At 39.2% G+C, this 13,212-nt stretch overlaps 2 protein-coding genes across 14 annotated transcripts in view; one reads left to right on the top strand and one right to left on the bottom strand.

Moving 5' to 3' along the window:
* Positions 1–13,212, top strand: part of FNBP1 (formin binding protein 1) — a 143,851-nt gene that overhangs the window by 36,470 nt on the left and 94,169 nt on the right. For all 13 annotated transcript variants that reach the window (XM_057547926.1, XM_057547937.1, XM_057547936.1 and 10 more), the window contains exon 2: positions 7,810–7,925. In XM_057547926.1, coding sequence (XP_057403909.1) covers positions 7,810–7,925 — 116 coding nt within the window. The remainder of the gene's footprint in view (positions 1–7,809; positions 7,926–13,212) is intronic.
* Positions 11,078–12,063, bottom strand: LOC103007647 (transcription factor BTF3-like). The gene has a single exon (XM_057547938.1). The coding sequence runs from the start codon at positions 11,951–11,953 to the stop codon at positions 11,465–11,467; it is 489 nt and encodes a 162-aa protein (XP_057403921.1). The 5' UTR covers positions 11,954–12,063; the 3' UTR covers positions 11,078–11,464.

The raw sequence follows: 13,212 nt of genomic DNA, 5'->3' as shown, positions 1-13,212 counted from the left end.
GATTTTTTAAAACATTTTTTAAAATTGATTTATTTGGTTGCACCAGGTCTTAGTTGCAGCACATGGGCTCCTTAGTTGTGGCATGCGAACTCTTAGTTGCGGCATGCATATGGGATCTTGTTCCCTGACCAGGGATTGAACCTGAGGCCCCTGCATTGGGAGTGTGGAGTCTTATCCACTGACTGCACCACCACGGAAGTCCCTAAAAACACTTTAAATGGAGGTTTTGTTACATTTACTGAGGATAAATCTATACCTTCTGACACTCTTATTTTTTAATTTTTATTTTATATTGAAGTATAGTTGATTAACAATGTTGTGTTAGTTTCAGGTGTACAGCAAAGTGATTGTTATACATATACCTGTATCTATTCTTTTTCAAATTCCTTCCGACACTCTTCCCTCAAAGAGAAGAGGAAGCCAACACCACTAATTGCATTCCAAGCGACTCTGTTGAAATGGAGCCATTTAAGGTCTGCCGCTTTATGAAGTGCCCATGTCCTTAGGAAAGTGGATTTTTACAGAATTAGAGTATCCTAACATGGTGGTTTGATAGCACAGATGGAACTGCCCCAGTGATATGGTGGGGATAATTCCCTTCCCTGAGTAAGTAACTTGCTGCAGAGGGAAGGATTTAAGTGGAGGAGAGCTACCCTCAGTATACCCTTCCTCTGAGTCTGAGCCATTTACACAGAGGCAACTTTAGCAACTTAGTTTCTTACTAGATTGGCTTTTTCCAGGGATTTTGAATGTATCTGTTTAGCATACTTTATTTATTTGGTTGTGCTGGGTCTTAGTTGCAGCAAGCGGGCTCCTTAGTTGTGGCAGGCGGGCTCCTTAGTTGTGGCATGCATGTGGGATACAGTTCCCTGACCAGGGATCGAACCCGGGCCCCCTGCATTGGGAGCGCAGAGTCTTAACCACTGCGCCACCAGGGAAGTCCCTAGAATACTTTTTTAAAAATTTTATTTATTTATTTATTTATTTATTTATGGCTGTGTTGGGTCTTTGTTTCTGTGTGAGGGTTTTCTCTAGTTGCGGCGAGCAGGGGCCACTCTTCATCGCGGTGCGCGGGCCTCCCACTATCGCGGCCTCTCTTGTTGCGGAGCACAGGCTCCAGACGTGCAGGCTCAGTGATTGTGGCTCACGGGCCCAGTTGCTCCGCGGCATGTGGGATCTTCCCAGACCAGGGCTCAAACCCGTGTCTCCTGCATTGGCAAGCAGATTCTCAACCACTGCGCCACCAGGGAAGCCCTAGAATACTTTTTGATTACAGGAAGTATCGTGTTAAAAATTGACCTACACTTTGGAGAAAACTTCCTTGTGGCTGATTTGGGTCTCCTCATCTTAAAGTAAATAACTTTTGTGCATGTAGTTCCTGTGTTAATTCTTTTGCATCATTTGAAAAAAAAAATCAGATTTCAGAAGTCTTCCTAAATAACCAAGAATAATCATTGTATGCTGACCTAGAGAGACCAGTCTCAACCCTGACTGATGGGTTTATATTGTAGGTATATGGGAAGGCAAAATTTGTTTGTATTCAGCTTCATGATTTTTTAAAAAAATAAATTTATTTATTTTTTTATTTTGGCTGCATTGGGTCTTCGTTGCTGCATGTGGGCTTTCTCTAGTTGCGGTGAGCGGGGGCTACTCTTCATTGCAGTGCAAGGGCTTCTCTTTGTGGTGGTTCCCTTGTTGCTGAGCACGGGCTCTAGGCGCGTGGGCTTCAGTAGTTGTGGCACGCAGGCTCAGTAGTTGTGGTGCATGGGCTTAGTTGCTCCGTGGCATGTGGGATCTTCCTGGACCAGGGATCTAACCGGTGTCCCCTGCACTAGCAGGTGGATTCTTAACCACTGCGCCACCAGGGAAGTCCCAGCTTCATGATTTTTTAGAAACTGATGAAGATATAATGAGCCAGACAAATGCCAGAGTTCATGCTTATTTTGGTTCAATCTTCAGTGTATAAAGGAGCTTAATCACAGTCTAGGACAGAAAACCACACCTGAAAAATAATTGTAAAATACAGCAATTGTATATTGATTAATACAATTGCAACTTTCCTCATTTGTCTCTTCAGCTTACTCAGTCCCTTATAGCTGAAAGCTCCTGGCAGGAGCCTTTGGCTGGTTGGAATTCAGGGAGCAATGAGAATTCAAGAGGAGGCTCTGGGGGAGTGGGAAGATTCTGGAAAGGTACCTGTCAGGTTGTAACCAGCTACTTGGACGCATCCATTTGCAGTCTTTTTGGCAATTTTGGAGCTATTTGTTGAGTGTATATATAGTATGCTCTTATAAATTAAACATTTTCCATTAGGTCATACATTATCTGACTTTCTTCATCTTTGGCAATATGAAGCTTTCAAGTAGAAATTTTAGAGTATGTGTCATATGACAGTGGTTCCTAAAGTGTGGTCCCTGGACCTCTGGAGGTTCCAGAAACCCTCTCATGGAGTCCATGCAGTCAAAACTATTTTCATAATGATACTAAGACATTGTCTTTTTCACTGTGTTGGCATTTGTACTGATGGTGCAAAAGCAGTGTTGGTAAGATGGCTGGTGCCTTAGCAGGAATCAGGGCAGTGGCTCCAAATTGTAGTAGAAGTTAACTGAGTTCTTCACCGTTAGTTGTTAAAAAAAAAAATCGGTTTTATTTTTAAATGTCCTTGATGAAACAGTAAAGATTATTAATTTTATTAAATCTCAACCTTTGAATATACATCATACATCTTTTTAATAGTGTGTGTGACAAGACAGACAGGAAGTATGCTTAAACCAAAATACTTAAGTGATTGTTTTGAGCTGGTCTAGCTGCTTTTATCATAGGACACCGTTTTTACTTCAAAGAACGATCGACAGACAAACTCTTGGGCATTTGGCAGACATTTTCTCAAAAATGAATGAAGTGAGCCTGTCACCTCAAGGAAACAACTGACAACATTTGTTGCCAATGATAAAATTCCAGCTTTTAAGTGGAAATTAGAATTTTGGAAAATGTGTACATGGCACTGTGAACTTGACAGTTTCCAAATATTTAAAGACTCATCAGATAAGATAGGTAGTGAAATAAACATGGAATTTTAAAATATTTTATACTGAAATGTGTCAACACTTGGAAGATCTGCATATATCAGTGAAATAATATTTTCCAAATGACCAATGCATAATGCAGTCATGCGTAGGTAAAAGATCCATTCAAAGTGCAAGATAGACTAGTGCATTTTATTGTAACCAGTATGAAAAATTCATTGCCATGGTTTCAGATTTCACATTGCAGCTAGCCTTTAAGAAACTACTATTTGTTGAGTTTGGGTGTGGTGTCAAATAAGAACATCTGCAATTACCTAGGAAAGGCATTGAAATACTCCTCCATTTTCTAACTACATATCTGTGTGAAGTTGTATTTTTTTTTAAATTTTTTATTTATTTATTTTATTTATGGCTGTGTTGGGTCTTCATTTCTGTGCGAGGGCTTTCTCTAGTTGTGGCAAGCGGGGGCCACTCTTCATCGCGGTGCGCGGGCCTCTCACTATCGCGGCCTCTCTTGTTGCGGAGCACAGGCTCCAGACGCGCAGGCTCAGTAATTGTGGCTCACGGGCCCAGTTGCTCCGCGGCATGTGGGATCTTCCCAGACCAGGGCTCGAACCCGTGTCCCCTGCATTGGCAGGCAGATTCTCAACCACTGCGCCACCAGGGAAGCCCCGAAGTTGTATTTTTTGATGTACTTCCACCAAAGTAAAGACTCATAACAGACTAAATATAAAAGAATATGAGAATCCAGCTGTCTTCTATTAAACCAGACATTAAAGAGATTTACAGAAATGTAAAACAGTGCCATTCTTCTCATTTTGTTTTGTTTTGTTTTGTTTTGGAAAGTAAAGTTCCTAAAAATAAAAAAAAAAATTAAAAAAAAATATGCTAGTTACATTCATATATAATGGATTTATTATAAATGAATTGTTATAAATGATTTATTATTATAAATGAATTTAATATTTTAATGATTTAATATTATAAATGATTTATTATAAATGAATTGATAGGTATTTAAAAAATCTTTTAGTTTTTAATTTCTGATAGAGTAAATATTGATAGCTATAAACCATGTAAACAAAAGCTCTTTGGGGTCCTCGACGATTTTTTTTTTAATTAATTAATTAATTTATTTATGGCTGCGTTGGGTCTTCGTTGCTGTGCGCGGTCTCTAGTTGCGGCGAGTGAGGGCTACTGTTTGTTGTGTTGCGCGGGCTTCTCATTGTGGTGGCCTCTCTTGTTGCGGAGCACGGGCTCTAGACACACGGGCTTCAGTAGTTGTGGCTTGTGGGCTCAGTAGTTGTGGTATGTGGGCTCTAGAGCACAGGCTCACTAGTTGTGGCGCACGGGCTTAGTTGCCCTGCGGCATGTGGGATCTTCCCGGACCAGGGCTCGAACCCGTGTCCCCTGCATTGGCAGGAGAATTCTTAACCACTGCGCCACCAGGGAAGCCCTCCTCAACGATTTTTAAGAGGGCAAAGGAGTCTTCAAAACTGTCATCATGTGACATTAAACAGGAAGGGATGCATTTCTCTCTCTCTCTTTCTCTCCCTCTCCATCCCTCCCTCCCTCCCTGTCTTTAATTGAGGTATAATTCACAGATAATGGAAAGGACTCGTTTTTGATAATGGTACCATCCCCAAAGTAGCAAAGGCTATTTTTAAAAACACCACCTAAAATATTTGCTTACAAAAGAGTCTTTTTAAGATTTGGAGGTTTTTTTCCATTAAGTTTTCCACATTTTAGTCAAGAATGTAAGTGGGTTGATTAGTTTTTCATCTGTTTTGAATTTTCTCGTAGCTGCTGTCAAGAAAGTCCATGTTGTGGCCATCCATGTGACAGCAGCAGTAGAGCCTGGCGTCACTGGAGATGTTTTAATGTAGCATAAAAAAGAACTATGCTATATTCACAAGCAAGTACTAGTTTATTTGTTACTGAGTCAGGTTTTTTATTATTAAGATCTTCTATCTCACTTGGACCCTGTTATTTTAGTAAGTGCTTTATTATAGCTTGCAGAATGTTCTTGAATACAGATAACTTTATTGAAAACATATTGTTGGTTTGAGGCCCGTAATTTTTAAGGTGGACTCAATTCAAATGTAGATTTTTTTAAAAAGTGTTTTGATCTCAAAAGCTGTTGCTTTATATTATACATATTAGGGCTAAAAAGAATTGCAAAGTAATATAATAAGGAAAAATATGAACTTAGGTTGTTAGCAGGACAAGGGTGAAATCTAAGAGCAGACTATCTTAGTAAGTCTTCAAGGAAACATCTATAAACATCTATAGATGTTTATAACATCTATAAACATCTATAACTGCTAAAAACAGTAAGGCTCTGGAGATAGGAAATTATACAGAGAGAGGGCTCTCAAATGGAGGGAGGCGTGTGAAAAGGAATTTTAAATAAATAAGGTCAATATGAAACTATATTAACAAAGGGTTACCGATTAGCAGAGAGCTTTAAAGAAGCCTTCTCTAAATAACTAGGAATGATTGTAATCATTACTTGAACTGTTTGTATATTTGTGCTCTCAAGTAGTTTAAAGAGATCTACAGTCTTGTTTACACTATAAATTTGCCTGACAACCCTTGACCTTATAGGTAACATAAATAAATAACATTCTTGAGCAGTGTTTCTTGAAATGAAATCTCAGAGTTTGTGGAATATGTTATTGAGGACCAAGAATCAATGAAAATCTTAAATATTGGTCTCTGATTTTTTATGATAATATTAGAAATTATTAGGTATAAAGGTAAACATTGTACAGTGATTACTTTCAATTAGAAAATATTCTTGTAAAAGAAAGCCTGAACTTCTTAAGCTGAGGTTTCTCAAACTGTTTTGTGGGCCTGGGCGGGAGTAAGGTTGAGGAAATTATTTTTCTTCAGAAGAGGGTTTCTCTTGTGGATCTTGCTTGCAGAATCTTAGTTCCCCGACCAGGGATGGAACCCATGCCCCCTGCAGTGGAAGCGCAGAGTCCTAAGCAGTGGACCGCCAGGGAATTCCCAGGGTTTCTCAAGTTTGAGAAAAAAGTGTCTTGACTCTGCCACCCTCCTGCTCCAGGTCAAGTATATGGAACGTTTTCTCATGTTACAGTTTGCACTGCTTTGAATGGAAAATAGAATCAAAGCACAATGATAGATTTAAAATTGAAGACGCTGGATCTAAAAAATAAGCTGAAGGACAATGCCGAGTGTATATTGTAAGATTGTATACGCCTGGGATAGGGTTACATGGTGGCTTTATGTGTTTGTATTTGACTTGGCACTTTTCCATTTTACATGATCCTAATGACCGATTTCTCAAATTAGGCGGGGATTCTATCTTCATCTTGTAGGCGGATGACTAAAACCTTGAGATGTTCCGTGGCCTTTCTCTGCGAAGTCCCAGAGCTGGGGCTAGAACCTCATCCGCTATTGCTGTTACCGCTTATGAGCAGACTTTCACCTTTGCAAATTCCTCTTCCCCAATGTTGTGCTAACACCCTCTTCACCTTCGTAGGTCTTTCCGGGCTCTCCTCCCTGGGCTTGGCCCTCTTTATGAATTCAGTGCAGAGCTGCAGCCGACTCTGGGGTTCTGATCCTTGGCTATTGTTTCAGATCTGCCAGCTCCCTGGCCTCCGTCCTTGAGCCCTGAATACATCTGTGTTTCCAACTCTCTTCTGGACACGTCAGTCCCTGACTCCACATGTCACTTCACCCCAAACTGCTGCCCCTCCGCCTGTGTACGCACAGGAAGCAGAACCAAGGAGTCGCCCTAGAATCCTCCCCTCTCCTGCATATCCCTTCCAGCCTCCCCATCCGATCAGTCACGAAGACTAGCTGTTCTTTGTTCATGGTCTATAAAATCCTCCCCTCTGCTCCCAGTTTCTCTGCTTTGGACTATTGAACAGTCCCCTGACATCCAGCTCCTGGTGATGCTAAACATATCTCTGGTTGTGCCACTCCGTTTGCGAGCCCTTCAGTGGCTCACTTGTGCCCACCAGGGAGTCTAGACACCTTAACTCGGCATTCAAGGCCCTGGGTGATCAGGCCGGGACCCTATAGTTCCGTCACCCACCACCACTCATTCCCTTGTGCCCTACCCCCACCTTGAGCTCCAGCAGGACCGGTCCCCCTGATTCCTGGGCCTCTCCCTGCCTTTGCATTACGGGTGGCTGGAATACCTACCCGCTCTCTTCCAGACTAGGAATCTTGAGGCAGCCTGTACATCGTGGCTATAATTCTCTTCTTTCTTGTTCCCCAGCCCCAAGCACCATTCCTGGCAAATAGAGTAGGCTTGATGCATGGTTGAATGTTGGAATGAAGTCCGCATGAGTCATTTGTTTGAAGAAAGCAGTATTTTGTAACTCTTCTCCCTGCCATTTCCTTGTCCCAAATTTCAGTGAGCTTATCCTGAATGCTAACTCAGAGATAACAGTTAAGGTGCTAATAGTGTGACTGAGTTGACACAGGAGTGTGTTTCATCTCTCAGTTTTTGGTATCTGCAGAAGACACTTTGCTTTGCACTAGGACATTAAATACATCCAAACACCATGTTTCTAACAGGAATAGGGGACGTGAACAGAGGGGTCAGAGTTCAATATCTCAGGCAGTTTTCAAACCAAATTTGGTAATGTTGATTTAAAATTGCTCAGCGAAAAAGCACCCGAGTACAATCATGGAAAATGTTAGAACTGCTTTCTACGTACTGATTTATTGTTGAGAGAATTGTTCACTGAAATTACGTTAATCACAGAGAAAGATTACAAGCTCTCCCTTTGTTTTTTATTAACAGGATCAATTTGACAACTTAGAAAAACACACACAGTGGGGAATTGATATTCTTGAGAAATACATCAAATTTGTAAAGGAAAGGACAGAGATTGAACTCAGCTATGCAAAACAACTCAGGTAAGTTGATATTGAGAAAGTTTGTTAACTGCAGAACGGATGTAAAGATAATTTATATCCTCATTTTATACTGTAAATGTATAATCCTTTAAATATTTATTTTCCCCTTTCATGTAAGCTTATATTTCAGTAGAAACAATTTTTTTTTTTAATATTGAAAATTATTTTTTAGAGGACAGTAAACATAAAAACCAAGTTATTGCTTTTAGGCTCTGTTTCTTTTTTTTTTAATTTTTAAATTTAATTTTATTTATTTTTTTATACAGCAGGTTCTTATTAGTCATCAATTTTATACACAGCAGTGTATACATGTCAATCCCAATCGCCCAATTCAGCACACCACCATCCTCACCACCCCCGTGGCTTTCCCCCCTTGGTGTCCATACATTTGTTCTCTATATCTGTGTCTCAATTTCTGTGCTGCATACCGGTTCATCTGTACCATTTTTCTAGGTTCCACATACATGTGTTAATATACGATATTTGTTTTTCGCTTTCTGACTTACTTCACTCTGTATGACAGTCTCTAGATCCACCCACATTTCAACAAATGACTCAATTTCGTTCCTTTTTATGGCTGAGTAATATTCCATTGTGTATATATATGTACCACATCTTCTTTATCCATTCATCTGTCGATGGGCATTTAGGTTGCTTCCATGACCTGGCTATTGTAAATAGTGCTGCAATGAACATTGGGGTGCATGTGTCTCTTTGAATTATGGTTTTCTCTGGGTATATGCCCAGTAGTGGGATTGCTGGATCATATGGTAATTCTATTTTTAGTTTTTTAAGGAACCTCCATACTTTTCTCCATAGGGGCTGTATCAATTTACATTCCCACCAACAGTGCAAGAGGGTTCCCTTTTCTCCACACCCTCTCCAGCGTTTGTTGTTTGTAGATTTTCTGATGATGCCCATTCTAACTGGTGTGAGGTGATACCTCATTGTAGTTTTGATTTGCATTTCTCTAAGAAGTAGTGACGTTGAGCAGCTTTTCATGTGCTTCTTGGCCATCTGTATGTCTTCTTTGGAGAAATGTCCATTTAGGTTTTCTGCCCATTTTTGGATTGGATTGTTTGTTTCTTTAATATTGAGCTGCATGAGCTGTTTATATATTTTGGAGATTAATCCTTTGTCCGTTGATTCATTTGCAAATACTTTCTCCCATTCTGAGGGTTGTCTTTTCATCTTGTTTATGGTTTCCTTTGCTGTGCAAAAGCTTTTAACTTTCATTAGGTCTCATTTGTTTATTTTTGTTTTTATTTCCATTACTCTAGGAGGTGGATCAAAAAAGATCTTGCTGTGATTTATGTCAAGAGTGTTCTTCCTATGTTTTCCTCTAAGAGTTTTATGGTGTCTGGTCTTACATTTAGGTCTCAAATCCATTTTGAGTTTATTTTTGTGTATGGTGTTAGGGAGTGTTCTAATTTCATTCTTTTACATGTAGCTGTCCAGTTTTCCCAGCACCACTTATTGAAGAGACTGTCTTGTCTCCATTGTATATCCTTGCCTCCTTTGTCATAGATTAGTTGACCATAGGTGTGTGGGTTTATCTCTGGGCTTTCTATCTTGTTCCATTGATCTATGTTTCTGTTTTTGTGCCAGTACCATATCGTCTTGATTACTGTAGCTTTGTAGTATAATCTGAAGTCAGGGAGTCTGATTCTTCCAGCTCCGTTTTTTTCCCTCAAGACTGCTTTGGCTATTCGGGGTCTTTTGTGTCTCCATACACATTTTAAGATTTTTTGTTCTAGTTCTGTAAAAAATGCCATTGGTAATTTGGTAGGGGTTGCCTTGAATCTGTAGATTGCTTTGGGTAGTATAGTCATTTTCACAGTATTGATTCTTCCAATCCAAGAACATGGTCTATCTCTCCATCTGTTGGTATCATCTTTAATTTCTTTCATCAGTATATTATAGTTTTCTGCATACAGGTCTTTTGTCTCCCTAGGTAGGTTTATTCCTAGGTATTTTATTCTTTTTGTTGCAATAGTAAATGGGAGTGTTTCCTTAATTTCTCTTTCAGATTTTTCGTCATTAGTGGATAGGAATGCAAAAGATTTCTGTGCATTAATTTTGTACCCTGCAACTTTACCAAATTCATTGATTAGCTCTAGTAGTTTTCTGGTGGCATTTGTAGGTTTCTCTATGTATAGTATCATGTCATCTGAAAACAGTGACAGTTTTACTTCTTCTTTTCCAATTTGTATTCCTTTTATTTCTTTTTCTTCTCCGATTGCCGTGGCTAGGAGTTCCCAAACTATGTTGAATAATAGTGGTGAGAGTGGACATCCTTGTCTCGTTCCTGATCTTAGAGGAAATGCTTTCAGTTTTTCACCATTGAGAATGTTGTTTGCTGTGGGTTTGTCGTCTATGGCCTTTATTATGTTGAGGTAGGTTCCCTCTATGCTCACTTTCTGGAGAGTTTTTATCATAAATGGGTGTTGAATTTTGTCAAAAGCTTTTTCTGCATCTATTGAGATGATCATATGCTTTTTATTCTTCAATTTGTTAATATGGTGTATCACATTGATTGATTTGCGTATATTGAAGAATCCTTGCATCCCTGGGATAAATCCCAGTTGATCATGGTATATGATCCTTTTAATGTGTTGTTGGATTCTGTTTGCTAGTATTTTGTTGAGGATTTTTGCATCTATATTCATGAGTGATATTGGTCTGTAATTTTCTTTTTTTGTAGTATCTTTGTCTGGTTTTGGTATCAGGGTGATGGTGGCCTCACAGAATGAGTTTGGGAGTGTTCCTTCCTCTGCAATTTTTTGGAAGAGTTTGAGAAGGATCGATGTTAGCTCTTCTCTAAATGTTTGATAGAATTCACCTGTGAAGCCATCTGGTCCTGGACTTTTGTTTGTTGGAAGATTTTTAATCACAGGTTCAATTTCATTCCTTGTGATTGGTCTGCTCATATTTTCTATTTCTTCCTGGTTTAGTCTTGGAAGGTTATACCTTTCTAAGAATTTGTCCATTTCTTCCAGGTTGTCCATTTTATTGGCATAGAGTTGCTTGTAGTAGTCTCTTAGGATGCTTTGTATTTCTGCAGTGTCTGTTGTAACTTCTCCTTTTTCATTTCTAATTTTATTGATTTGAGTCCTCTCCCTCTTTTTCTTTTTTTTTTTTGATACTTACACTGTCATTTTAAATCTTTAATCAGATTCCATCCATGATTATCAGTCATATTACATGCCATGATTAGCTTTCTATAAACAATTTTGCTTTCTGTGTACAAATCAGTATCAATGAAATAAAATATAAAACCATATACTAAGCAAAGAACTTTATTAATCTTTGTCTCAAACTTTATTCCCAGGCTTCCTCAGCTTAATTAGCTGCAAAGAATGAATTGTATATAAGCAAAAACTGAAAAGAGCTGCAGTGTCCAGGGGCTTGGGCTTAAAAATATTAGAGATCTAGATTTTATCAGATCCATAAACAAAATTTTAAAAAGCAGTCATAATATAAAATAGCAGCTCCCAGTAACTTCTTCAAGATTTATCTTCTTCAGAAGTTGACTCAATTCAGTTTGCTTTATTCTTGGAAGCCTCATCAAAATTCTCCACAAGATCTGGAACTTCATCATCATCATCCTCTCCAGTAGCAAGTGGTGCTTTTCCATCCACAGATTGTTTGGGCAGAGCTTCAGCCAGTCTCCTTAAACTGGTCAGACTGTCTGCGCCAAGCTGGTTTAAGATGCTGGGCAGCATTTCTGTCAGCTGCTTTGTCTCAGCATGGCCTGTAATGGTGAAAGTGTTTGCTGCCAGAGATGCCTGAACTTTAGGGTTGTTAAAGTGGATCACTGTTCCTTGGTTTGTGAACATATTCACCTCTTCAATACCAGAGATATTGTTTACCCCTAACTTCTTTAAAGAGAACTGAAGTTTTTTGTCGTCTGCTGTGGCTGTTCTATGAACCACCTTCTTCTTTCTGCGAGCAGTTCCTTTCCCACCAATGCACACTTGTGCCTGCAGTTTGGCGAGTTTCTCCTGGTTCATGATAGTTTCTTTCATCTTGTTGGAGCGGAAGTGGGGCTGCGCGGGGGACTAGGGTTGGCACTCAGGGGGGTCTCGGGCAGACCAGCTGAGATAAGGCGCACACACGCGGGGACGCAGGATGGCAGCTAGAGCTCCCTCTTTTTCTTGATGAGTCTGGCTAATGGTTTATCAATTTTGTTTATCTTCTCAAAGAACGAGCTTTTAGTTTTATTGATCTTTGCTGTTGTTTTCTTTGTTTCTATTTCGTTTATTTCTGCTCTGATCTTTATGATTTCTTTCCTTCTGCTAACTTTGGGTTTTGTTTGTTCTTCTTTCTCCAGTTCCTTTAGGTGTAAGGTTAGATTGTTTATTTGAGATTTTTCTTGTTTCTTGAGGTAGGCTTGTATAGCTATACACTTCCCCCTTAGAACTGCTTTTGCTGCATCCCACAGGTTTTGGATCGTCGTGTTTTCATTGTCATTTGTCTCTAGGTATTTTTTGATTTCTTCAGTGATCTCTTGATTATTTAGTAACGTATCGTTTAGCCTCCATGTGTTTGTGTTTTTTACGTTTTTTCCCCTGCAATTCATTTCTAATCTCATAGAGTTGTGGTCAGAAAAGATGCTTGATATGATTTCAATTTTCTTAAATTTACTGAGGCTTGATTTGTGACCCAAGATGTGATCTATCCTGGAGAATGTTCCGTGTGCACTTGAGAAGAAAGTGTAATCTGCTGTTTTTGGATGGAATGTCCTATAAATATCAATTAAATCTATCTGGTCTATTGTGTCATTTAAAGCTTCTGTTTCCTTATTTATTTTCATTTTGGATGATCTGTCCATTGGTGTAAGTGAGGTGTTAAAGTCCCCCACTATTATTGTGTTACTGTCGATTTCCTCTTTTATAGCTGTTAGCAGTTGCCTTATGTATTGAGGTGCTTCTATGTTGGGTGCATATATATTTATAATTGTTATATCTTCTTCTTGGGTTGATCCCTTGATCATTATGTAGTGTCCTTCCTTGTCTCTTGTAACATTCTTTATTTTAAAGTCTATTTTATCTGATATGAGTATAGCTACTCCAGCTTTCTTTTGATTTCCATTTGCATGGAATATCTTTTTCTATCCCCTAACTTTCAGTCTGTGTGTGTCCCTAGGTCTGAAGTGGGTCTCTTGTAGACAGCATATATATGGGTCTTGTTTTTGTATCCATTCAGCAAGCCTGTGTCTTTTGGTTGGAGCATTTAATCCATTCACATTTAAGGTAATTATCGATATGTATGTTCCTATGACCAT

Source organism: Balaenoptera acutorostrata, chromosome 6 (genome assembly GCF_949987535.1).
Source record: "Balaenoptera acutorostrata chromosome 6, mBalAcu1.1, whole genome shotgun sequence".
NCBI classification, from domain to species: domain Eukaryota; kingdom Metazoa; phylum Chordata; class Mammalia; order Artiodactyla; family Balaenopteridae; genus Balaenoptera; species Balaenoptera acutorostrata.
Note: the sequence above shows the minus strand (reverse complement) of the source record. Positions and strands in the feature narration are given on the sequence as shown.